We start from the raw sequence: 27252 nt of genomic DNA, 5'->3' as shown, positions 1-27252 counted from the left end.
ACATGGCACAGATTGCACGTCCCCTCTGCTTTAGCGGAACAGACTCAGCTGCCAGGCTGGAATTAAAGAAAGAAAAAGTGGCCTTGCACTTGCAGAGCTGTAGAATACAGTCTGGAATAAACTGGTAAAGAAAAGCGGCATTAACCAGCATGACACAGGGCATGTTTGGTCAGTAGCTCAGTGCTAGTTTCACACATAGAAGGGGAACTGGTGGGAAATCTGTTAAGAAAGGCTACGACTTCAGGAGTTCTCTGGTCATGGTTTTACCTTGGATCATCTTTTCAATAAGGGACGGCAGATCAAGGGAGATTAAAAGCACTCAAATTAAGCAAAAAAAATATGTCGGGCACAGATTGACAAGGGTTGGGTAAAATGACTTTGCATTTATTTGGCTAAACATAAAAGCCAAAAACCAACTCGGAACAAGCCAGGAACATGTGTGCGCACACAGAGAAACCAATACAGTTAACAATGATTGAGAGGAGACATCCTGAGGCACCCTAGTGAGAGGAGCAATGCACCACACCGGTGTGTTTCAAGTACGACTGCATACTGTCCTGCTAAGACAACAAAACTCACGTGACTCCTAACTCGGTGCCCTGGCCTAGAGTGTCACGCAACTTGGGATTGCATTGATGGAAAGTCCCACTTTCCCCCTAGCACTCTGAACCACCACACCCTTTAGCTCAGTTCGTATCCCAGCATAAAACCTTATCCTGCAGCGCTTTTGGAAGAAGGTAAGTGACGTTTCAGTGAATGAAAAAAGCTGGAATTTAAAATGAATTCCAAAATCCACATTGTTCCACGTATTTGTTTTGGAAAATCTAAGCATTGATCTCGTCCCAAAAAAAAAACAAAACAACTGTTCTCGTCAAGCTTGACCCAAGTGGCAGCATTGCAGATGAGTTACAAAACTGTGGAGTTTTACACAGTTGGTTATGCTTGTGACAGACAATGTACTGCTGAGAATATTCCTCTCCTCCTCTCTCTCTCTATGGCTTTCTAGGAGTCAAACAGCAGCCAAGGCGAACACGTGCTCCATGTACCTGGCCATGTGCAATGTTCAAACGAAGAGTTGAAAAGACAGGTTCTGTCTCCTCGCTGGACAAGCTACATCCCATTCTGTATATGAAAGGAAGGCAGGGAATCGGAACACCATTAAAAGTCACAACAAACAACCCCTACAGGGTGGATCTGCATACAGGCTTCCTGCACAAGGCCCCCACCCCAGCGTGTTCCATATATATTGTTACAAAGAGGAGGGAAAGAATACGTTAGAAGCATTAACTGCACTAACACATGCTTTGAGTTACAGATGGGCCTTAATCACACCTTCTACACTGGGCCAGGTTTTAAATGATTTTGTTAAAGAGTTTAACCCCATCACACTTTTTAACAGACAGGTTTCACTTTCCCTCCAGAAGCTTGAATAACTTTCTTCTGAAGCCCCAACTCACGTGCTGTTGAACATCACTATCACAGCTTCTTAGAGTCCAATCAATCGCAGCAGAAGCTGCTCACGCTCAGCCTTTGCCTGCTACTATCTCCTGCTTCACCTTTTAGCGTCACTCCACTGCCGCCTTTCCACATGGGACAGGAAGGACATTTGCAATGGCTTGGCTTCAAAGCCAGCCACCATATGCATGAGATCAGAGATCGTTCGAAGCCGCATCTCATATGGTTTTGCAGAAATTGACCCATATGGATTTAGTGGTACCAGGTTCCATCTTATTGCGGCAAATTCCCCATGGAGATCGATCTTGTAGTGGGGGAGAAACACAGACTTCTCTCCTTCCTCTACTCTGTCACTTCCTCAGTAGGGTCTGATTCTAACCAGCCCCGTCCGACACTCATGAGCAGCTGTTCCAATGTGCAGGTGAGGCTCAGCAGAGACGCGCAGAATGAAACAGTCAAGTGATTATGATGAGGTAACACCCTGGGAAACCCAGCCTGTCCCTCATCAATTGTCATGGAGAACTTTGCTATGCTGAGGGTACAGTGCAGATGAAGGATTCCTGGCACTCAGCTACGTGCGGCAACAGACATGAAGTGTGCCAGACAGTGGACTCCATGCGATGACGCCGTCTCTCTAAAAGCCATGATATAAACACTGATTTGGGATTGGAGTGTCCATTTCGATTTGCAAAGTGAAAGGAGGAAGCAGGGATTGTTAGGTACAAGCAACAGTTTTGATATTCCTAGTTACAGGCAAACAACACACCCCGGCTGCACAAGTGACCCCACCCCGGGCAGAGACCATGCAGTAGCTTCCCTGTGCAGGATTTAGGAGTGACTGGACACCATAAATACTGTTATCATCCAAAGCTACAGAATACTGTTCACACCCTGTGTTTAACGTGACTGTCAGTGCCCTGTGCTGCCCTGCCTAAAGTTTGCGATCAGGTGAGAAAACAGACTAAGTATCTGCCGAAGGAGAGTGATACAGACATATGCCACCACTCAGATGCCGAGAAATTAAGAATCGTTTGCATCTCACCATTTTGGTGCCACCTCAGAATGCAAGTGCTCCCTACCGCTGCTAAAAGACTTCCCAGAGCCATGGCCATCCCTGCTGGGAGGAATCACTCACACTGGGGTACTGGGAAACCAAAGCTTTCCTTCCCCTTTGCCAGCTCTGGTCTCATGGGAAATATAGGCGTGGGGGAAGAATCGGTTTGACCAAGCCTGGTGGAGGACAAGAGTCTACACCAAGCCCCAAAGGTGGCATTTCAAAGAATAGCTTGACAGAGCTTTGAGGAAGCGGCCGCCCCTTTTACGTACAGGGTGGTCACGTTCAATAGCTGCACATTACTGTGTAGGATGGTTCTAGCATCTGCCTTTTAGTCTCCACAGAATCACTGTTTCCCTGGATCGGACGTCGTGGATTTTAACACCCGCAGACTTTGCCCACGAGAGTCTTAATCTGACCCCATGGTCTGTATGCAACATTCAAGGAAGCTCTTTCCAAGCAGCAGATGGCAAGGCAAGCTCAGGCAAAAAAGCAACGTTGGGAGTTTCACGGCTGTAGATATGGCAGCTCCACCCCCTGGATGCTGGCTTCCAGGATAGAGTGTGTTCCAACAAGACCCACAACCTGCCTGCCCAAAGGACTTCCCTTGGGCATGCGCTGTGCAGGGACTCAGTGTTTGACACTGTGCTACACAGCTTACCAAGGGGCACTTAAAGCGCAATATAAACATTTATTATATAGTTAATAGCAAAGCATCATTGGACGACAATTTCAAAAGAACAGGGGCTATCGGTTAAAATTAAAAATAGTGGCAGTTTCCTTTCATGCTATTTCTGCGCCCCCAAGAAACACCTAACGGACAGAGGTACCTGCATTTAATGCACAAATGATTTGACACCTATGTGAGAACATCGCCCTTCGCTGGGATAACATACCCCAGCATCTATCCGACTGTACATCAAAATGGACACAGAATTGGCCACGGACATTCTGAACAGCTCTCTTAGCAGGGTCTTCACCTCCCCGATAGGAGAGAGATCACAGCTCTCCATCCCTTAGTGCACAATAATGTAAACAAATACGGACCCGTGCAAAGCAGAGCGCTCAGAGTGGACGTTTGGACAGACCGTAATATGGTCAGCACACCAGAGACTGGAGGGAGATGCGAAGGCAGGAAGAGGACCTTTCTGAAGGAGCAGGCATATTTGTTATTGCCTAGCTGAGCGTACGTGCACACAACCACACAATGCATGTCTGGAAAGAAGAGGTAATGCTCTTCCCTCAAACAGCAGCTGATGGGCGAAATGAGGTTCTTGGCCTGAGATTTAGTGATGCTCCTAGATGCCTGCATGGCAGATAGAACATTCTAAGACAGCCTTTCCCTTGCAGAGGTGTACCTATTGTGCAGGTTTACTAGACTTTACAGAACGGCGCGTGACCCATTTGATGCTGGTGTGGCTGCTCAGATGGCGGATTTCCCACACAGGAGACATGAGGCATGTTTCCACTATGAAACATTGGGAACCTCAGCTAAAAGAAGCAAGGTCAAGACACAGAGAGCTGGGTAGGTTCCTACTGGTTCCAGAAGAGTACGGATGTCTCTTTATAATTAAAAAATAGCTCATCTACTCTACCGCTTCCTGCGCTGTCTCAAGTTCACACCATATGAGGACCTGGCATATCCGTCATTCGAGAGATTCGGCAGTGATGGAGAATCCTGAATTGGGGCAATAAAAGGCTGCAGTGGGTCTAAACAGCAGACAGACAAAAGGGTCCGATTAACTGTTCTCCCAATACCCCCCTGGCTGAGGTTTCACAGGGTAAAGACTTCAGTGCCACTCTCTTTAAAATACTTAAAAAAAAAAATAAAACCCACTTTTCTCTTGGAAACCATTGGAACGTAAACAATAAAAAGGGGCTGGGGATAGGGAGAACGTTAGACTGTGCTTCTCAGACAGTAGCCCTTGCACAGAGCAGATGGTGCCTCTTGGAGGGTCGTCAGAAGCCACGTTACCATTGCTCTCACGTTTAAAGTTCCCCTGGGGTGAGGAACTGGAATTCGGCAAACAGCGATTCAGTGTCCGCGGCCAGCCGCCTAGTCCTCCTCATCCTCGCTGATGTCATAGGCGACGGCGGATTGGTTCCTGGAGAGGTTGGCCGGTGAGGAAGGAGGGGTCTTGGTGGAGAAGGGCCAGCGGAAGGAGGGAGAGGGGGAGCGCTCATGCGTCGGGCTGCTGCTGGGGCTCTGCTTTGGGCTGATAGCCTGCAACATCCGGCCTTTGCCCTCCTTCAGCATGTGTTTCTAGCGAGGGGAGGGAAACAGGAGGGAGATTAACATTGTGGCTAGTGGCACGTTCGAAGGTGATGGGAATGGGTGTTGGAGCCAGCACTCGCAGCATTTATGGCTGCTCTGGCCCATCGCCATCCCATGCTGCGATAGGAACCCTATGGAAAAAACTCCACTTGCATGAGCACAAACTTAGCTGCAGTTGGACAGGCTCAGTGTCAATCAGTTCAAGCATCTACAGCACACAGCCTTAGAGGGCTGGGTAACAGAACAGGGAGCATTTCACCACTAGGCGCTCCGTTCAAATTAATGGCTGTAAGTTACCACCCTCCCATGGCTACTTGGTGACGTGTAAAACAAGTTGGAGGGGTCAGTCCAACTCTCGGGGAATCAGTGTTCTGAATAAAAACCAGCCGTGGCAGCTGGCACTAAGTGGCATCCATGTTGGTCATCTCAGACAGGCCAAGGATAAGTGATCCTTAAAGACTGAGCTACTTTTGCCTCTAGCAGGGCCTCCCTTAGCACATGGCTGATGGAGATGGTCTGGGAGGGAAGCTGCCACTGCACCCAGTGCTGTGGTTAGCTAGAGGACTTCCCTCTGCAGGGCTATCACAACAGCAACTCCCAGAAGCATTAAAGTTTACCAGGACGCTTTCTGAAATCCCCCACCCACCCAGTCTTTGTTCCCCATCTCCAGGGTGAACTTGTTACCAGTGCTCCTTCTGGTCCAAACATCTCCAGGAAGTTGCCGATGAATTCCCGGGATTTCTCCTCCCATTTTTGAATGAGGTCAATGCTCTTTTCCTCCACTTTCTGGACAAACTCCTTTGATTTCTCCTCCACGTCCTTCACCCTCTTTTTCACCTTGTCCACACGTTCCTGCAGGTGATATTTCTTCTCCTGCAGAAGCAAACAATGCAGGGGGAAGGATTAGGACATGGAACACTTAAATTTTCACCTGTCCCATGGGCAATTACTCTTACTTTTTAGGATTTAAAGAGGCGAAGATAATTTGCTGGCAATAATAAAAGCAAACAGCACTGGCCCTAGTTCTGAGCAGCCAGAGGCTCCTGGACACACACAAGCTACGACTGGGAATGGATGAGGTTTCAATCAAAAACACAAAATGACGACGCTCTGCAACCTGCATCTGCAGCGTTCACAGCACAGTACGCAACCAGGAACTGTTCTGATGCAATCACATGGCTGACTGGCAGAAACAGACAATTTCACAGAAAAATTCTGATTGCCACTTTGTTGGCGTTGAATCTTCTGTGCAGCATTTCAAGGGGGAAAATGATCGGACAAGATCCTAGGACAGCAAAAAAAGCAAATATTGGCTCAGTGTGTGTGTGTGACTGGTTAGTCCTGCAGATTTATTACTACTTGTTTGTATTGCAGCCACTCCCCGAGGCCTGGGTCAGGATCAGGCTCACACTGTTCAGAGACAGTCCCTGCCCAGGTGTGTTTGCAGTTTAACGCATTGAGACTCACATTTATGAAGCTGACGTTCAGCTCCTTGGCAGTGTATCCCCTCTGCAGGTTTCGACGGGCATAGACATCATAGTCCCGTACAATCCGGGTGATGATATCGGATGTGGAGATCCCTTCGGTCCTCTGAGTTGGTGCAAACATGCCTGAAACCAGGGGAACAGAATCCAGGACAGGTGTAGGTCAGATGGAAGTGAGGAGCTGCTACTGACTCTCAATATACAGGCTGGGGTATTTCACAGGCTCTTAAAGATCATACCCTACTTACTATATATATTTATTTTCCAATTGGCCTTGGTCTATATTTTGACCCTTAGAAACTGTCCAGTTCTGGTGTCCACAATTCATGAAGAATGGTCAAAAACTGGATACAGTTCAGAGAAGAGCCACAAGAAGGATTAAAGGATTGGAGAGTATACCTTCTAGTGAGGGACTGAAGGAGCTCAAGCTATTTAGCTTATCAAAGAGCGAGTTCACGGGCAATTTGATCAGTTTAAGTACCTACATGGGGAACAGGAATTTGACTGTAGATGGCTTTTCAGTCTAGCAGACAAGATCCAATGGCTGGCAGTTGAAGCTAGAGAGACACAGACTAGAAATAAAGTTTTTTTTTTTTTTTTAAAAACAGCGAGAGGAATTAACCACTGGAACAGTTCACCAAGGGGTATGCGGGATTTTCCATCCCTGGCATTTTTTAAATCAAGATGGGATGTTTTTCTAAAAGATCTGCTCTTGTTCAATCACAGTGACTGGACTTGAAGCAGGAATTAATTCAGGGGAGTCCTCTGGCCTGTGTTCTGGAGGAATCCAGGCTAGATGATCACAGTGGTCCCGTCTGGGCTTATCTACGCAAACAGCTCAGCAATACTCCTGGGCCTGAAACCTGCACTCGGAGGCACTTGGGCGGTGAGCCAGTGAAGTCTATGGGGTGGCACAGTGGCTGGACCAAGGCTGCAGAGTGCAAGTCAAGAGTACACTTCCATGGGTCTCTTTTACCCTGTGCAGGTGACTCCTCGCTTGCCTAAATGTACCGATTTCATAAAGGATGAAGGGAGACTAACCCATGTCTCCAACACACATCACTTAAAGCACCCCAAAAAATGTGACCGTCAGCCTTGGAGAACCTAATGCACCCAATAAAGGGTCAGGTTGCTGGCAGCAAAAACTTTATTTTCCTTCCCATGAGAAGGACCCACTGAAGCGTATCGTGCAGCCAGCTGACTGGACGGGAATCTGGGTTTGTCACTGACCGAGCGCCCCCTGAGTTCTAAGTAGCATGCTGGAAGGTGGGCTCAGATTCTCCACCCACCCCTCCTTTGTTGGATCTCTGCAGTTATTTAATATAAAACTCAGCAGGGGGGTGAAGGGGGGGGTAAGCTGATCAAAAGCTGGACTCTAAATGAAGAGGAGCACCATTACTGGGCTCTGAGGAAGAGTTAGCCAATAGACTAAAGGATAACAATCACCCGGAAGAGAGCATGTTTCTAAGAAATGTACTTGGCTGGTTGGTTTGTAATCGTTTCTCTTCGCTATTGTTAGAGACGCGTTTTAATCAGGGAATCTCCAGCACTGAATTTGTGATACTGTGCTGAGGATACCAGCCCATCGTCATGGAATGGGCCGTGACAGGACAAAGGAAAAAAGACTGAGAGGACGCTGCCTTTGTCTGAATACAAACAGCACTGGTAGCCATGTTTACACTGGAGGTTTGTCACAGCAGGACAAGAGTCAAGGAGAGCGTGATTTTCCCATTTGCCCATGTCTTTTCTCTTTTCACTCTACTGTGGTGGCTCTTTTTCCAGTGGGGCTGGGCCTAGTGCCCTGAAGTGGGTGCAGCCTGGCACACCGGGTTGCAGTGCCGCTCCAGTTTGGCCCGTACGACCCAAGAGGGTGTTGGCCCCAGCCCTGCGAGACAAGAACTGCAGGGTGATCTCTCTCTCCAACCCACTCTCCCTCCCTGGTCCTCCTCTCCTCACCCAGCCAGGATTAAGGTACCAGTGTTGCTCTGGGTGCTTGATGCTCCTGGCATGGGGCAGGGAAAGGAGAGGGGCATTTTTTTAAAATCAAAAATCAGGGAGCGGTCACCCAGGCCTCTTACTAAATTCACCGTGACTGCTCTGTGCTTTGTGACAAACATGCCAAGAGAAATTTGCCGTCCTACCCATGACATCGAGTATGAAAATGTTGCAGTATGAGAAGGTTACATTCATTTAAGCCCAACAGATGTGAAAACTGCATCCTGCATTTTGCTTTTTCAGTGCCATTTTTAACTAAGAGACGAGACATACTTGCTATTTCTAGAATGGAGACTGAGGGATACAACTGTGGATCACTTATTTTGCTAGGTATTAGATAACAAGCATGCGGTCGTTGTTACCTAAAGGATGTATCATGAAAGAGCAGATCCACCATACCAGGACTAATGAACTAAAAAAAAAAAATAAATAATAAATAAAAAAGAAAAAATTTATTTATTTTTTTAACCATGACCATGGTATCAGCCTTTGAGACCCAGGGCTTCTGTTTACTCCACATATCACAGGAGCAGCCATGCCAATGTGGTGCAAGCCTAGTGTGGAAGAATCAAACTTTTAAGCACTCCAATCCCATGGCGAAGGGAGCAGTAAAAGAACCTGGTCAGAGGCGAGCTCAGTCTCCCAAGACATTCAATCCTTGCCAAGCTGGACAGTAACTGGCACCAACTAGAACACTGGTTTTGCTAGAACACCTGCCTCAAGACCCACCAGCTAGTGCTAGATGGTAAAGGCTACAGGTCACCACCACGACTTATGCCTCACCTGCTTCTTTTATGTGTTTATAAACATCGTCACTCCCAGCAGAAGAATATGGGATGTCATCATGGGCAACAAAATCAATCTGGGAGTTGAAGAAAAGAGTTAGAATAAATCTTTCCTTGAAGACACAGAAGGTACCTTTTTATGTAATGACCAAGTAACGGTTAATTACTTACTGCTGAGCACCTGTGTACAGGTACGGAGCTAGCAAAGCAATGAGGAATGTCAATGTGCTTTGCTTTCGAAACAAGATTAACCCTCCACAGCCCAGCCCTCCTACACAACCCTAGACAAGCCTACGAGTGCACGCCAAGGAGGAAGACAACTGGAGTAAGAAGCAAACGGCAGTTTCAAGCTTCAAACAGCGTTATAAACCAAGTGTACTGTTGGCCCGTAAGCAGTAGCCTGGTGCCAGCAGAGGGCAATATCTGATGTCCAGAGGAAGGTGAGAAAGCTCCTTTAGTGCATCTGGCCGCAAATTCCTTCCTGACCCCTGCAGCAAATAAGCACGTGTCCTGAAGCAGGACATTTGATTCACCTTCTCTCAATCTGCACAGCCACAAGTGTTACTACTGGCAGTAAAACTACCAGCCCCTTTTAAAAGCCAGCCATGGTATTTGCCTCTCTAAACTCCTGCTAGTGGAACTTCACCCACGGGACTGTTACTTGTTTTGCATTTACCTGTCACTAACTTTGAGTGACCCCTTGTTCTCATATTAGGGAACAGCAAAAAGGAGGGCTCACTATGATGGATCCCCCCTGGATCTGGCTTCCTCTCCGATTTTGACAGTATCTGCCATTACAGGCTAGCTCTGCTCCGGCCCCTAACCTCCTCAGAAACGAACATGACCCGTTATACCAACTCATGGCACAGTCTAGGACGTGTAACAGAAGAGGGTTGCTGGCACGAATGATCAGAGGGAAATACAGCAATTACTCGGAATCCTGTACCGCCGGTGTGTGGAAGGAGGATGGTAGTTACAAGTGTGCACACACAGCACAGTTGCCTGATTGTCTGAAAGCACCTGGCAGCTCTACTGCTGCGTCTTACCTGGTGCTCTGCCAGGAACTCCGGGGTGAGGGTCCACGGTGCGTTTCTCACCACTTCATCCACGTAGCGACAGTGCTGCACTGCGTCGTAACGCTCGCTTTCGTTCATCACCGTGAAGCCTTTGAGGTTATGGGTCAGCTCATCGCTGCACACTGCAGAGCAAAAGGTGAGTTCTGTTAGTCTTCTGAATACCCACCCTGACCCCCTCCACTGCCCGACTCCACCGTCTGCCCCGTGCAGCACGAGAGGACTCTGTGCCAAGACCGTGGCAGATATTCCAAGCGAAACGGGCTCAGGAGTTACAGTTCAAGTGCCACAAGAGATCTTGGTGATTCAGGAAGAGAACCCAGCTTTCAACTCCCAGTCTACAGCCCTAACCAGTAAGGCAGGGGTTCACAAACTTCATTGCTCCAAGACTCTCGTCTGACAACACGACCCCTGGAGGGTGGACCAAAGCCTGAGCCTGCCCAAGTCCCGTTGCGCCAGGTGGGAGGGGCCAAAGCTGAAGCCCAAGGGCTTCAGCCACAGGTGGGAGGCCTGTAACCTGAGCCCCCCCACCCGGGGCTGAAGCCCTCGGGCTTTGGCCCCAGGTAGTGGGCTCAGGCTTTGGCCGTGGGCCCCAGCAAGTCTAACACCAGCCTTGCTGATCCCATTAAAATGGTGCCCCGACCCAGTTTGAGAACTACTGCAGTAAAGCATAGGTGTGAAAGGTTTGGAGGTGGAAGGGGAAAGAGAGCGCGTTACGGAGGCGAGGAAGCCTCTCAATTCCACTGATTTCCGCACACTGTGAAGAATACAGCATTATTATGCAAAACTGGTCCGTTGACTGGCTGGTAACCCTTCACCCCAGGCCCTCAAAGGCTCTGAAACCCATGCTGCTTGTCGAAAGAAATGATGAATACAGAAAAGTCAACTTTCCTTTAAAAGCTAACAGTGTTCTTCCTCTTTGATTGTCAGTACTGGGAGCACAGGGCAGCTCTATGGACCGCCACGAGGTGGGACACAGAACTGCCTCATTTACACAGGGGATAACTTGGGTCCAGACCCCTGACACCTAGCAAAGAAACATCAGAACCAAACAGGTTTCTAAATTTAGAAACGAAGCCAAAACCCATCTGAACAAATCAAACTAGAATAGAATGGGTTCATGGCAAATCATCCAATCACCAGGCTGATTAAACCATATGAAATAAAAATCAACAATTCTTTATTAACTCTATGTAATAATTTGGGAAGGCCCAAACGTAAACAGGCTGATCTCAATTGATATATTGCTGCTCCAGCCGAACAGCTGATATAGGGAGGGTGAAATCACTCCCAGCTTGAAGCGAACATTGAGACTACGCACACAGAGGGACAGTTTCTTATTCTTCACCTGCTCTGGTTCTCCAGATGAAGGCTCAGAAAGTCCCCTTTTATTTTTTGGCACTCAATGCTTTGGACAGCATTTCTTGTCACACAAAATTTAGATCAACGGTTAGACTAACTCAGTCAGAATAGAAAGTAGTCCCCACCTTTAAAAAAAAAATTTCTGGAGTTCCATTTTTATAGACAGGCACATTTGTCTCCCAGCACTGCACTCTATCCAATTCAATACTGAAGAGGACGAGATTACAACGTGGCTGCCCTTTGAGGTGCAACAAGTGCAAGGCACCGTGTAAGACGTTAAGGGTGGGACAGTGCAAAGGAAACTACAGGTTGCAATCCTACCTTTGACATGGTAAACTATTCCTGAAAGGCTGCCAAAGTCAAGAGACCTCTCCTTACCTCCCACAATGAGATATGTGTTCGGGAAGAGGTTCTTTGCCTGCATCAAGGCCCGGGCATGTCCAGAGTGAAATAAGTCAAATATCCCATCAGCATAAACCCTGACTGGTCGATCCACTGAGCATAAAAACAAACAGACGTTATTCATGGAGAGCCATTCCTGGGGAAAGCATTTGCTGGCTGCGCAAAGACCTAGTGAGCCTTGGGTTCCTTGTGGTTGTATGTGTTGTTACAGAAACAATTGTCAGAATGTGGAGCTGTTGCCAGAAAAGGTTTGAGAAGGGAAATTGCTGGTTTGTTTCCGTTAGGAGTCAGTATATGGGGGTGCCAGACTAAGCATGGAATGACATTCAGAGACAGACGTAAAACCGAAAGTGCCATGCCTGGTGTTCTCCTGGGGCTAAGTGCAGCTGCTCTGAGACAAGGTGCACACAGCACAAAGGAAAACCTGGGGAAAATGCAAACATCCAACATCGCCATTCTACAGGAATCAAAATGCAACATGCCAATGCTCTGCTCAGCAACTGACTACCAATGAGTGACTAGCCGAAGACATTTCATGGGTTTGTCTTACGTTTGCCAAGCAGGCTCCTGGAGGAAATCCTGAGATCTTCCCAATTCCCCCCACACTCCATGCTGAACCTCACTACTATAGCTGTAGTCCTCCAATTCTGGAAGAATGGCCAACGAGAATTCCTGCTCAGTATGACTCCTAAATCAACCAGGCAGGGCTATTACTGAGCCAACCTTTAGTTCCTGCTTCCAAGGAATGACAAGCTGCACTGAAAATCATCTCGAGACAGCACAAAACAGTCCTGCTAGGCCTTGGGGCTGTCAGATAATTTCATGGAGAAGCTACTGCTGTAAAGCTTTCCCTGGATGGGGCCAGAAGGTTCAGCCCCATTCGGATTAATGGCTATTCCATCTCTTACTAAAGAGCAGCTCGTTTATTTCGATACTTGAGCTCACACATGCTTAACTTTCACCCACTGTTCCACATTCAGCCTAAAGGATATTCGAGAACCCATATACTACTAAAACCACAATGGACTTCTTAACTTCCACTTTTCTGGGCCAACACAGGACTCTCTCACAGCTGTGGGACACTTCACCCATCCCGGAAGTTATTTGACACACGGCTCTCTGGCCAATCTAAGCCAGACAGACAAGTCTGAGCCAGTGGGAGGGCACTTGGTAGACAGGAAGTGAGACTGCTTCATATATAGAGGGCAGCATTTAAGGAGGCCAGAAGCTGACGGAAGGAGAATCGGATAAAGGGAGCAGCAGGAGGATGGGACTGGGGGGCAGTGTGGGGGAAGAATACAGATGTACAGTAGTTAGGGACACTATAGGCCATTGAAGGTGAGACAGAGGCAGTCAATTAAGGTAATAAAGTGAGTTTTGCTGGAAAGGGACAGATGTTAGATGATGCAGATGAGCTGTATAATGAATGCTAAAAGACAGTAACAATTTATTACTTGCAGAGCCAATCTGATTGATCCTGAAGGTGTTAAATGATTCCATAGAGAAACTGAGGAATCAGAGATTCGAGACCTCTAACCCTGATCTGCGGGCCAATACAGGCTTGGTCCCTGGTGTATGTATGTGAGAATGGGCGTCTTGAACTTTCTCAAAGCATGTATCACAGACAACAGGTTAGAAACCTGTGTGCTAGCGTTTAGATCAGTTTAGATTTGACTGTGCAAAGCCATGGGGCTTCCAGAAATTCCCTTGGGAGACTGCTCAGTAGGCCTTGACAGGTCATGAGATGAGTAAACCTCCTTTAATGACTTTATTGCTATTTACAGAAAGAAGTGCAGTGCTTTCCCTACAGCTACGAAGCTGGCACCATGCAGGGCTGGGTACGATCACGTACTTTGAACAGTCAGCAGAGGACCAGCAGAGGAGTGCGGCCCCTAGCAGGTGTTACTAGCACTGCCATTTTCATGCTTCTGAACAAAACCTTGACCAGTGAGTAATACACCATTCTACTCATACAAGTGACTGTAGAAATCGGCACCCTCCTATTCCCAGGGGCAGATCTGCTGAGCATCCTAAAATTGGCTATCTAACGTATGCTGCTGTATCCTTCAGCGTGCAGGCAGGGCTCCTCTCAACGTTGCCACCGTTAAGGGTATTTGTTTTGCTCACACGTCTTATACTTGTCACGAGACAAGTGATTTTTTTTTTAAATCCCTTTTGGCTTCTTTACTCGTCTAACTTTTTAAGTTGTCTCAGTTGTCGCAAAGAAGAGGGTTAGTGTTGATACTGCTCTTCAGTAACTCAGGAAGGTGGCTACAAGCAATATTAGCATTGAGGAGAATGTAAGCTCTTTGGTGCAGGAACCTTCTCTTACAATGTGTACGTACAGCTCCCAGAACAGAGGCCCCAATCTCCAGGCAGTCACGTAATACAAATAATAATAGTCTTAGTCCCCAGGGTGGATATAACGCTCCTAAATAGCTAAGCAGGGCTCCTTCCAACCTGACGCAAGGGAGGATGAAACGCTTTAATTCAGCCAGGAGAAATCCTGGAACAGCACATGTGTTTAGGTAACTGCCTTCTCATTTGGTTTTACAGTACTTACAGGGGGTGCCTTGGGTCGCCTCTTCCAACGTCAGTCTGACATACGGCTTACTGTAGTCCACTTCAATTTGATCTGAAAATGGAGCTGGCTCCCTCAAGCCCTAAATAATCAGAGAGAAAAATAGCTTGCAACCCCCCAAGGTTCAGCATTTTACACAGCCACAGCACAAGCAAACCGGGATGGCAGGGGAATTATGACAGCCCAGCAATTCAATAGCAGACACGCTGCACTAGGAGAGCTTTGTGCAAAAGGTGCTAATGAGATTTACTGATGTTAAGCCCCAACACGGTCCTGGGGGGTAATTATCCCTAGCTTATGGATGGAGAGAACTGAGGTGAGCTGAGGTTAAGTTACATGCTGAATCAAAGGCAAAGCTCAGCAGAGCCCAGGGCACAGATTCCCAGCTGGTGTGAATGGACTTCAGTGAAGCTATGACAGTTCACACCAGCTGAGAATCTGCCCCACGACTCCTTTACTCCCAAGTCCTCAGATCTAACCACTGGACCAAACTGCCTCAGCTGGACCATACTTTGAAACACATCTCCCCACGCGTAGGCTCCAGTGTTGTAACATGCCAGCAGTTACAGGTATCAGAACACAAACTATTAGCACATAAAGAGAAGCTGCCTATAGCCGGTCTGACTCTCCAGGGAAAGTGTTTAAAAGCACCGATTTGTAAGCCCTAGAAGGCGGGAAACCAGTCACATTCTGTGGGAAAGCACAGAAATCTGATGGAACATTACAGGACTTCCCCCACACCCCTTTGAAACTACCTGCAAAACCAACACGTTGGTGGAGTTCAGAGTGAGAATTAGGAGGCATAAAGTCCAATTATAGCTACTGTAGGGCTGATTTCTTCTGGACCAGAACAAAGCATCTTACCCTCCAATAAGCAGCCAGCTCAGTTTCAGCTAAATGACCATGTGGGGTCTGTGACTGTTAGAGACTAACTTTCTCTTTTAGCAGGAAGGTGTGTCACAGCAGAAGATTGCCCTTCCCTAAATCAGATGATGAGGAATCAATCTTGCTAACCATTACACTAATGTTGTGACTTAAGCCAAATTACAGCTGCAAGAGATTTCTCAGCAATTTCATCCTGCACACTGTGGTGAGCACTGGCAGACCTTCTGCAAGTATTGCAGATGTCACTCCCTATTGGAGTTCTAAGCTGAAATGGATCTCTTTAAGTGCAGTGCATGGGAAGGCAGCAACCTGGCTGCTATGCTGTGGTGAGCTAATGCCCTTCAAAACCTTCTTTAATGAGAGTATTGTACTAAGTTTCTGGCCTCTTACATGCCATCTTGTCCATTACAGTCAGAGGCCTTGGGTCTTCTGGACCTTGCGGGATGCAGAGGCAGAAGTGGCATTGTTCCTAGCTCTAAATTTGTAGCACCAGGCATGTATCTCCTCACTTCAGGGGTTCTAAATTAAACTCTTACATTTAATGAGGCCAAAATCCATTCCTCAATACAGCCTTCAGATTTCCTATTTAACACTCAATCCCCCTTTGATTTTTTATTTTTTTTTCCCCAATACTTCCATGCTTGCCTCTGTTCTTATTGTTATGTTACCTAACGGATCACACAAATCCTCCTCTCTAGATAAAAAAAACAGTCTTTCCACCATGTAACAGGGTTGGGGTACACACCCTGAAATACTGAATATAATAGATGACCAGAGCAGGGCTATAAAGTCAACTGGGCTTTTTATTACTGTCTGCTGGGGAACTTTAGCCCTGCAATCCTCTAAATGAGCAATCAGATCTTCAGTTACAAGTATCTGCCAAGAGAGCGTAAAGTATCTGGGTGACACTTTTGCCCTTGCAGGAACAGGGAGCCCTGCTCTAAACTCCTAGGAATAAAACCTTTCATGAAAGAAAAGAAGTAAACTCCAGAGACCCACACAGAGTCTGCACCTCAAAGAGGCTGAGGTATTCTGAAGAGGGTTGGCTAGAGGTAGCATGAGGAAGCAGTATAAGTACAGTTCGCTTTGTGCTTTTTGTGATCAGAAGCCCTCACAGGGCTATGAATGTAGCACCAAAGAGGGCGGGTGCGCACACGTCCCCTCCCCGTCTTTAGATGATATGTTACAAGGTCTGTTGGTTAAAGCACAGCAACTGAAGTCAAGAAGATCTGGGTTCTTCACTCAGCTCTGGCACAGCTGCTTTAGCAAGTCATGTCACCATTCTGTGCCTCAGTTTCCCAATCTGTAAAGTGAAGACACTAATTTTTACCCATTCAGCTTTGTAAAGCACTTTGAGGTCTTTTAATGGAAGGTGCTATTGAAAGGCAAAGCTTCGTTCGTAAATTTGGGAAGGTAAAAGGTGAAGCTGAAACACATTGCAGGTATTTTTACGAGCAACTTTGACCCCACAGTGATGGGGGAATGGATGGCAGCCAGCTCTGACAGAAAGATCAGGAAGGAAGAACTCTAGAATGTGTGATACACATGAGCCCCATGGAGTAGGAGAGAGAGAGCTGCCACATAAGGACAAACCTACAGAGTTACAGCAAGGGCAGTATGAAGTCAAGGCAAGCTCTGGAAAGAAAGCATAGATTTTGGCAATGGTGATCCCAATAAACCCACCCTTCATGTCTACTTGGGAGGTGGAAGGAGAACACAGATCAGGGTCTGGTACTAACAGTGAGTGAAAACAGTGGGCCTTTTTTGGAGGGGGAGTGGGGGGAGAGAAAAAGCAACTGAGTTATAGTTTTAGCAGTGTTAATGATTTAAAAATACAAGAAATCAGCCCGAGAGAGACTCTTCGAGAGGCACCATCAGATTAACAGAGGGCTCAGCATTTCACTTTTGTAAAACAAGGCTGTACTGAGCCCAGTACAGACAAGAAATGTTCTCATGGATTATTTGAAAACTCTCCTGCAGTGCTGGAAACACAAATACAGCTTCCTGCTAAATACCTCAGAATCAGAAAGTGAAATCCATTAAACACACAATGAGACTAACCAGTCTACCATCACTGCAGAAGGCAAACCAGGGTGCATAAAAATAGATTTTATAAAAATCAGATTTTATTCAGCATAAATATTTAAAAAAAAATAAACCTATTTAAAAATTAAATTTGAAATGATAACCTATATGAAAGCCTAAACTTGCTATATTCTATTAACATCATTTAATTTAGATAAAAATATAATATTCAAGCAGTACGTATTTGCTGTGGAAGTTTTAAAGAAAGACAAACCAGTGAACTTGTGGCAGTCACTAGCTAAGCACCTGGAACCAGAGTTTGCTGAAATGCTAAACAAGCTTTTGACTGACAGAAGCCTCTTTTGCAGGTTCAGAGAGATTTTCTTCATTTCACTTTATTCAACTAGTTCAGTTCAATAACTAGGTTCATGGAAAGCTGAGAAATTGGGAGCTGAAAGAGCAGGAAAGCTTGTTTTCCTTTTCCAATCTGTGAATAAAAATGGAGGTTTGGGCAGATGAGAACTACTAGTTCTAAAATCTTGAAGGACATGGTGACCAGAAACAATCAGCTCAGCCAACACTTCCCTGGTTTAGTAAATCCGTTTTAAATGTAAACCATGTGTGGACCCAGCACATTTCAGATAGTTTTATTTAACTAATTAAAAAATTGAAAATACTGGTTTTGTGCATTTATAACACAATTCCAATTTCCATCCAAACGCAGCCTGACACAAATCACCACACACAAATCATCAACCTGGCAAATAAGAATGCAGTCACCATTTTCTAACATCATGAAAATGTAAAAATTAAGAAACCAAATAAGCATGTTAAGCTATATAATTGCTTAAATAAATGTGTACAGATATAGCGTATCCTCGGGTTAGCAAAAAATAGTAATAAATTTAGTACCTAACCAATAATGATCAACCTCACTTTATGAAAATAACTAAAGTTCAAATGCAAAACAAGATAAAAATTGATTATTTATATCAAGGTTTCCTGCCTGCTGATTGAAATCAATCCGCCTCAAGGCAAGATGTTAATTAACATTATTTTGGTTTTAATAATTTAGCCCCCAAACACTCATGCATGCATGTGACTTTAAAGCCACAAGTAGTTCCATTGATTTCAGTGGCATTATTAATGTGCTTAACCACATGAGTAGCTGTAGGAACATGGCCACAAGTGGGTCTAAGGAACCAGTATCAATTTTGTTTAAAATCTCACTTACGTCACTAAAGAAATTAGAACTGTGAAAAGCTGATTTATTTCAAGTCTGTTCACATCCACGCCCAGAGTAAACCACCACAATTACCACAAAGAAGCTTACCTCAGCTGGCTTTGGACTCTATTTTTTTCACGTCTGTGTTGTAAGTATGTACATTAGTGTGAGCAAAGGAGGGTTTCGAACCAGCTTTGCAAGAAGCAAACAGCACTAGCCGGCTGCACTGCTCCGCCTCTTTCCCTGGGCACAGAGGATGTTTTACTTTGCCCTAATCAATGTAGCAACATCAGTATCATTCAGCTGCTTTCCAAAAGTGAAACACTTCTGATCAGAAGCCCTGCTTACTTACAAACGAGTGACGGGACATTTTCGGAGGGATTCCATCCAGCTCTGTTGCCCCATTGGGTCCTGACCCATCTTTTCTTCTCTTCCGGGGATTCAGCCTGGACGAACTTGGTGGCTCCATCACAGAAGAGGTGCTTGGCAAGGTCTTTCCAGCAAACTATAAGAATGAAATAAAGAACAAGAAATATAAGAGATATTTCACTCAGGAAGGGCTAAGAAACCAGCCAACAATGGGCACTATGTACAAAAGATCAGCCCAAAGGCACCTGAATCAGGAGGCCTAGCCAGTTGTATGTGGCATCAGGTAACAAAACTTCTTGACAAACAGTGCCCGGTGGGAACACTGAATAATTTCTCTGCAGAGCAGCTCCTAGTCACAAGAATGATGAGAGGGTAATACTCAGCTGGCTGGAGAGAAACTCCCTCAGGCAGGAGTTGCAATATGAGTGATGATATCATTAGCATGAAGCTAGTTATGCTATTTTAGTATCTGAGTGGCAGGCCAAAGATTAAAATATGCCCAGTCCACATGTCTGAAGGGTAACTGTGTACAATTTCCCAGCACTCATTTCAATGATAAACTGGATGCACAAAAAGAACCCTCACACAACAAGACAGCTGATGGGTAAAGCTGGATTTCCTTTGCGGGGGCGGGGGCAGAGAAGAAACCTTGCCCATGAACTAATTCATGACTAGGCTATTTGCAGTGATCTCTCAGCTGTTAACTTCCAATATGCCAGGAATTCAAGGAAGCCCCACACTGCTTGCTGGTGAAGTGGAACTAGGCATTTACATGAATGGGTAACACTGGAAAATCTCAACTCCAACTGCCACAAGATTTAAAAGCAGATGCTGGATTTGCAAATTTGTGACTTAAGACTGGGTTAAAGTTTTTCCTTTACTAAATCAGCTATATGCATCGCCTCTTGTCAGAGAAGACTGGCATGCCTGGGAAATATGGTTCACACCCAAGTCTAGAAACTCTAATAATAAATGCTCTGTGGATTTAGGACTCTACCCCCCCGCACATGCAGTGGGTGTCCTGGAACACTTTGTAGGGAGCGTCTGGAGTCTCTGGATTGACGGTGAACCTACTGCAGGAAGAGAGCAGGCTTACACCATCACTTGAACGCTACCCCGACCCTCCTTGAAGCATATGATTGTATATTATCAATCTCTGCAGACTATCACTGCTCAGTTACACCTACTGGATGATTTAACATAAAGTGGTGTTGGATGAAGCTCCATCAGCCAGATCCTACAGAGCTTTTTGAAAGGCGGGCTTTTAAAGGGACAACTATTGGTGGGCACTTTAGGAGCACAGAGGATTCTGTGTTTGGGAAAGTTCCGGAGTAATGAGTCAAGCAAAGATAAAACACTACTTAGGAATGGAGACTAGAAATGTGCTTTATAACATTCCCAATTTAGATTCAACATGGCCTTACACCAGTGGTCTCCAAAGTGGCCTGGACTACTATGTTCAGCTCTAGGCAGCTCAATATCAGAAAGGTTTCAGAGTAGCAGCCGTGTTAGTCTGATGGAATTCACAAAAAGAAATGGTATTCACAAAAAGAAAAGGAATACTTGTGGCACCTTAGAGACTAACAAATTTGTTTGAGCATAAGTGATGAAGTGAGCTGTAGCTCACGAAAGCTTATGCTCAAATAAATTGGTTAGTCTCTAAGGTGCCGCAAGTACTCCTTTTCTTTTTGCGAATACAGACTAACACGGCTGCTACTCTGAAACATCAGGCTGTATCTAACCATAGGAATTCTTAACCCACCCAATTTCTGAACAGAATGTGCTCTTCTTAATGTAGCAGCCTGCCTAGGAGCGATCTCAGAGTGACTCAGATTTCCATTCACTGTATTTAAACCAGTGCATGAATGAGCACAAACGCGCTCCTTGCTGAGATACTGCAAGTGTGTTGCTGCCAGATGTAAAGGCTACCGCAAGTCAAAGAACTGTAAGTTCCTCCAATGGGCAATGCTGTTTTATTGATTTCTGTCTATGGAATGTTTCAGAGTAACAGCCGTGTTAGTCTGTATTCGCAAAAAGAAAAGGAGGACTTGTGGCACCATAGAGACTAACCAATGCCACAAGTACTCCTTTTCTTTTTGTCTACGGAATGAGTGACTGCCTGCGTTCAGGGCTAACCCTATCCCATCCCCCACATCTGTCAGCGCCTCTTCACCACTCACTCTCCCTTTTGTGTTTCCTCCCCACTTACACTCTTCCTGTGCCCACCTGACTCATCTCTTTTGGTGCATGCCTTCACCTCCTCCCACTTTGGCTAAGGTAGTTCGGTGGAGAGCAGCACCCCTGGGTGATGGGGTGGGTCAGCAGGGGAAATGGCCACACATGCACACAGCTTAGGGAAAAACCTGCTTTAGAGTGTGCCTACACTGCAATTAAAAACCTGCAGCTGGCTCGTGGGGCTCAGGCCAGGTCATGTTTAATTGTGGTGTAAATATTCCGGACTGGGCTGGAGCCTCAGCTCTAGGACCCTGCAAGGTGGGAGGGTCCTAGAGCTCAGGCTGCCTGAGCCCAAATGTCTACACTGCAATTAAACAGCTCCTTAACCCGAGTCAGCTGGCTTGGGAGAATCGCAGGTTTTTAACTGCAGTGTAGACATACCCTAAAGCCATGTACGTGTAAGTTTTACCAACATACGTGGAAGCGTAGGCCTGGCCTCAGACAATGACTCAAGTATGCACTAGCTACATCAATGTCAAGCACCAGATCCAACTCTCACTGGAAATCAGAGGGAGCCACTTCCAGAAGAACTGGACTGGACACTCAAAGAGGAAGTACAATTCCTGTAGACACGAACATGAATGTAGCTATTTGACAAAGAAAATTTTGCAACATTGCAGGCGTCAGAACTCCTCTTGCCTGTGGTGAGTGAGAAGCTGCCCCACAATGAGTGAGAGCTTTTAGCAGCTAATTTCTGCAGAATTTAAGCTTCCATTGAAAAAAGAGTTCTTGCTCTTCTGGCTGCAGAGAAAGCCTTCCAAACGTGAACAAATTATTCTTTATATCATTGTAGTGCCTAGGAGCCCTTCTCACGGATCAGGACCGGTGGACGCTGTGTAATCTCTCTGACCCTTAGGACACAAATCTGCAGGGCTGAGAGCAGCATTCTGTTAACTTCACTTCACAGTGAGCCTTCGGAACAGTTTCAGAGGGGCAGCCGTGTTAGTCCGTATCAGCAAAAAAACAAGGAGGACTTATGGCACCTTAGAGACTAACACATTTATTTGGGCATAAGCTTTCGGGGGCTAAAACCCACTTAATCAGATGCATGCAGTGGAAAATACAGTAGGAAGATTTATATACACAGAGAACATGAAAAAAATGGGTGTTGCCATACCAACTGTAAGGAGACCAATCAATTCAGGTGGGCTATTATCAGCAGGAGAAAAAAACCAACAACTTCTGTAGTGATAATCAGGATGGCCCATTTCAGACAGTTGACAAGAAGGTGTGAGTAACAGTAGGGGAAAAAGAAAAGGAGTACTTGTGGCACTTGTAACACGGCTGCTACTTTGAAACCTGTCAGTAGGGGAAAAAACATTTCCCCATGCTAATTTTCCCCCTCTACGGTTACTTGGAAATGGGCCATCCTGATTATCACTACAAAAGTTTTTTTTCCTCCTACTGGTAATAGGCCACCTTAATTGATTGGTCTCGTTACAGTGGCATTGCATTCTGCATCTTGAACGGTGCAAGACGGGGGGGGGGGGGGGGCGGAATGATCCTCTTTAAAATGCTGAAAATACCCTTCAAGGATGCCCAAGTCCGTTATGGATACAAATGCTACAGAGCTCAAGTCACCCACCACAGAAACACAGCCACCTCTGGGGTTGAAAGTGGTAGGCGCTTCACAGAACACAGAAACACTACACAAACTTTTGAGCATGGGAGTGAAAAATAAGGTAGACAACTGAGATTACGGGACACAGTTAGCCGAGTTTGGCCAGGACATGAGGATTAACCTCCATGTGGAATCTTTAGTAACCACCAGTGGCAATTCTTGTTGCTAATTTGGGGGCTGATCTCAATGGAGAGATGTATATTCCTTGATGAGGGTATTAATGTTTTGTTAGCCAGGTGTTGTAGTACTGCTGAGAAACAGACCCTATAATTTTGAATATATACCATCGAAACACAGCAATGGAATGAGGAGCTGGCCCTACTGCATTCCACGGGAAGAAGAGTTTCATTAAGAGAAAAATGTTGTTTGCATATGAACAGGGAGGGGCAGAGAATAAATTCCACTGCTTCATCATGAGGCCTCTCTAATCTGCCTGAGCATTTCACAGTCACTGTTACCATCCTGGTCAGGTAGTCTGTAATGTATCCCTACTGCTATATTCTTATTATTCAAACATGGAATCACTAGCCATAGAGATTCTACGGTACAGTTTGGTTCATTTAAGATTTTTACTTCATTTGATTCCACACTTTTTTTCACATATAGTGTCACTCCCCGACCAGTATGATCTGTTCTGTCCTTCCGATATATTTTGTACCCTGGTATTACTGTATCCCACTGATTATCCCCATTCCACCAAGTTTCTGTGATGCCTATTATATCAATATCCTAATCTAATACAAGGCACTCTAGTTTGCCCATCTTATTATTTAGACTTCTAGCATTGGTATATAAACTCTTTAAAAACTTGTCACTTTTTAGCTGTCTGCCATTACATGATGTAATTGAATGGGACTTTTTTTCTTTTGATTGTTTCTCAAAGTATTGTTACCGGAATACTTTTTGCCTCTCCATTAGGGCTTTGGCCAGCACAGCTATGTTGGCATAAAGTCACAACCCTTGTCTGACATAGCTATGCTGGCAAAAATTAAGCATAGATCAGGCCTTTGTCATGTCTAGATTGGACTGCAATGTGCTCTAGGTGGGGCTACACCTTCACTCCATTTGGAAGACAAAAGCTAGTGTAGGATGTGATGATTTTGGCCATGTCTATCTTAAAAAGTTTTGCTGCTTTAGCTATTCTGGTGTAGTTAAAGCAGCAAGCTACAATACTGCAAATTCATTTATGCTGGTATGAAAACTTATACCAGTTCCAGCTCGGCAGAGCCAAACAAGCTATACCAGCCATATAACAGTGTAACAGCTTCTACACTGAGGCTTTTACCAGCAATAACAATGTTCGGAAAAAAAAAAAAATCGCATCCCTTAACTACCATAGTTATGCCAGTTAAACTTTTTAAGGGTCAAGCAGACCTTGTTTGTTATAAATGACACCAGCACTCTGTGATCTGTGGACTTCAGTGTGTTGGTTTTAACGTATGAAGCCTTAAATGGCCTGAGACCGTCCTATCAGAGTCCCCCTCTCACCCCCAAATAAGAGCACCACATTTGAAATCAGCAAAGGCACCTCAGAAGGAGCTTTTTTGGTATTTAAGAGAGCTGTGGGTAGGGCATTCTCCCTAAAGGCCACTCATCTTTTAAATTCACACCCCTCCTTGGTCCAAAATAACCCAAATGTGGTGTTGATGGGCCATACATGCCACACAGCCCATCTGTTGAAGCAGGAAAAAGGAAAGGACAGAGGTGATAGGGGTAAGTTGTATACAGCAAAAAGAAAAGGAGTACTTTATGACTTGAGAGGAGTACTTCTCAAATTGGGGGTTGGGACCCCTCAGGGGTCACGAGGTTATTACGGGGGGTGGGGGTGGGAAGGGGTCGTGAGCTGTCAGCCTCCACCCTTAACCCTGCTTTGCCTCCAGCATTTATAATGGTGTTAAATATATTAAAAAGTGTTTTTAATATATAAGGGGGGGTCGCACTCAGAGGCTTGGTATGTGAAAGGGGTCACCAGTACAAAAGTTTGAGAACCACTGTTATATACTCAGTGGTGGACTAATGCCAAGAAATTGTTATAGAATGACCAGTCAGTGACAGTTTGAAGGTGTAACATTTTGCAAACCACTAGAGCTAACCAGCTACTTACTTAGATTTAAATGTACTAAAATAATAGCAATAAAAAACCTTTTACCCTGGTCTCTAGGAGCTGTGTTATCAATTTAGAAAAACAATACAAAAGCCATTACCAAACCAAAACCAAAGCACACCTCCCTGTCCCTCATACGAAGTGCCAGTCAGCAAACACAGGTAAGAAATCAAAATCTCCCCTCCTACTCCCTATACCGGGGTTCCCAAACTTCACTGCACTGCGACCCCCCCTTCTGACAATGAAGTTACTACATCACTCCAGGGATGTCAGAGTCAGAGCTGGGGAGGAAAGAGGGCCGCACCCAAGTCCCACTACCCTGGGTGCAGGTGGACCTCGGGCTTCAGTTTCAGCCCTGGGCCCCAGAAAGTCTAATGCTGGCCCTGGTGACCCCGTTAAAACGGGGTCACGACCTACTTTGGGATCCCGACTCACAGTTTGAGAACCGCTGCCATATACAGGTTTCAGAGTAGCAGCCGTGTTAGTCTGTATCCGCAAAAAGAAAAGGAGTACTTGTGGCACCTTAGAGACTAACAAATTTATTTGAGCATAAGCTTTCGTGAGCTACAGCTCACTTCATCGGATGCATCCAGTGGAAAATACAGTGGGGAGATTTATTATATACACAGAGAACATGAAACAATGGGTGTTACCATACACACTGTAACCAGAGTGATCAGGTAAGGTTAGATCTAATGGTTTGCAAAATATTATACCTTCAAACTGTCACTGACTGGTCATTCTATAATAATTTCTTGGCATTAGTCCACCACTGAGTATATAACAGTGGTTCTCAAACTTTTGTACTGGTGACCCCTTTCACATACCAAGCCTCTGAGTGCAACCCCCCCTTATATATTAAAAACACTTTTAAAGATATTTAACACCATTAATAAAAGCTGGAGGCAAAGCAGGGTTAAGGGTGGAGGCTGACAGCTCAAGACACCTTCCCCCCTCCCCCCAGGTAATAACCTTGTGACCCCTGAGGGGTCCCAACCCCCAATTTGAGAACTTTGGTATATAAAATTCCAGACACCAGACCAATGTAGTTTTAAATCCACAAACTCAACAACTCTGTGATATACTGCACACATCTTCAGGTGTATAGGGTAGACTTTTTTTGGTCTGGATTTGAGCCAAACATGGTGCCCACATTAGCCCAGAAGAAGTCAGGAAAAATAACCCTCCCTACCACACAGCTAGATAAAATAACTCATCTGTGTACTCTGCTTCAATTCAACCAACCCTAATCTCTGACTCTGTCACAAGCCACAGGGAAATGGAGCACATATGGGTGGGAGGTATGGGGGAGGGTGTGGACTCTGATTCTGTCATTACTACCAGAGATAAGGAAACGGAACAAAAGGAAGGACATTCAAAAGCAAATACTGTAATGGGGCACCCTTAGCAGTCCTGTCTGGACACAATAATGGGCACTGAGATGAGCAGGGTGGGGAGTTTATGCTCCTCTCCTGGAAAATCTAAGGGAGGAAGCCAAATCTCATTATACCACCCCTTACGCCCCATACATTCCCAACCAGTGCTCCCCCGAGCCAGGTATCCCCTGCCAGTGGCCCACCCAGAGCTAAGTTGGCCCCCATACCCATCCAAACCAGGGTCCCCTCAATGCTCCCAGAACCAAGTACCCCCTTGCTCCCCAGCCAGTTACCCCCCACCAAAATAAATGCCTCCTGTGCTTACCCAAGTCAGTGCCCCCTCAACCCACCCCAGAGCCAGGTACCCCCCCCAGCCTGTGACCCCATGTTCCCCAGAACTGAGTGTCCCCAAGCCAGTGCTCCCATGCTCCCCAGCCAATACCCCCCCCCCAGAACTACATGCCTCCTGTACTTACCCAAGTCAGTGTCCCCTCAACCCCCCCGAACCAGGTACTCCCTAGTCAGTGCCCCCAGCCACAGCCCTTCCAGAGCCTAGTACCCCCCCACCCCCACCCAAGCCAGTGCTCCCTTAACCCCCAGAGCGGGGTACCCCCCACCCAGTGCCCCCCGTGGTCCCCAGCCAATAGGCCCCCAGCGCCGAATGCCCCCCCACACCCACTCAAGCCAGTGCCCCCTTCGCCCCCACAGCCGGGTACCCCCCAGGCAGCGCCCCCCCCGCCCCCGGAACCAGCGCCCCCAGGCAGCGCCCCCCTTGAACCAGCCCCCCCAGGCAGCGCCCCCCTTGAACCAGCCCCCCCACTCCGACCTGCCGGGCCGCTCCGCGCTCCCTCGCCGGCCGAGGCGGGGCTGGGCGCGGCCGCTCCCGGCTCCCTCGCTCGCCAGCGGGGCGGCCGCCCAGGGCGCTGCGTGTCGGGCCGGACCGCAC

The 27252-nt window shown here is 46.3% G+C and overlaps 1 protein-coding gene across 2 annotated transcripts; it reads right to left on the bottom strand.

Annotated features, from left to right (window-relative positions):
* Positions 1–363: 363 nt before the first annotated feature.
* PCYT1A (phosphate cytidylyltransferase 1A, choline) lies at positions 364–27241 on the bottom strand. 2 transcript variants are annotated; one of them, XM_077826118.1, is made up of 9 exons: positions 27133–27241; positions 18954–19106; positions 14449–14548; positions 11862–11978; positions 10095–10246; positions 9047–9125; positions 6252–6394; positions 5469–5657; positions 364–4772 (listed from the first exon to the last, which is right to left on the bottom strand). In XM_077826118.1, exons 2-9 carry the CDS (start codon positions 19068–19070, stop codon positions 4566–4568), a joined length of 1104 nt encoding a protein of 367 aa, XP_077682244.1. In that variant the 5' UTR covers positions 19071–19106; positions 27133–27241; the 3' UTR covers positions 364–4565. The 2 variants fall into 2 exon arrangements, with proteins under 2 accessions (XP_077682244.1, XP_077682245.1); XM_077826119.1 differs by having other exon boundaries at positions 364–1122.
* Between the last annotated feature and the right edge of the window lie 11 nt (positions 27242–27252).

The sequence above is a fragment of the Eretmochelys imbricata genome, chromosome 9 (genome assembly GCF_965152235.1).
Source record: "Eretmochelys imbricata isolate rEreImb1 chromosome 9, rEreImb1.hap1, whole genome shotgun sequence".
NCBI classification, from domain to species: Eukaryota; Metazoa; Chordata; order Testudines; family Cheloniidae; genus Eretmochelys; species Eretmochelys imbricata.
This window is presented reverse-complemented; position numbering and strand designations above follow the sequence as displayed.

What these genes read in the sequence shown, in the direction of transcription:
- PCYT1A (XM_077826118.1), bottom strand. Translation starts at nt 19,070, where the DNA reads ATGGAGCCACCAAGTTCGTCCAGGCTGAATCCCCGGAAGAGAAGAAAA. An exon ending in AAATGTCCCGTCACTCGTTT is followed by an intron (nt 14,549 to 18,953) that starts GTAAGTAAGCAG and finishes CTGATTATTTAG; the next exon opens with GGCTTGAGGGAGCCAGCTCC. An exon ending in AGTTCCTGGCAGAGCACCAG is followed by an intron (nt 9,126 to 10,094) that starts GTAAGACGCAGC and finishes TTCAACTCCCAG; the next exon opens with ATTGATTTTGTTGCCCATGA.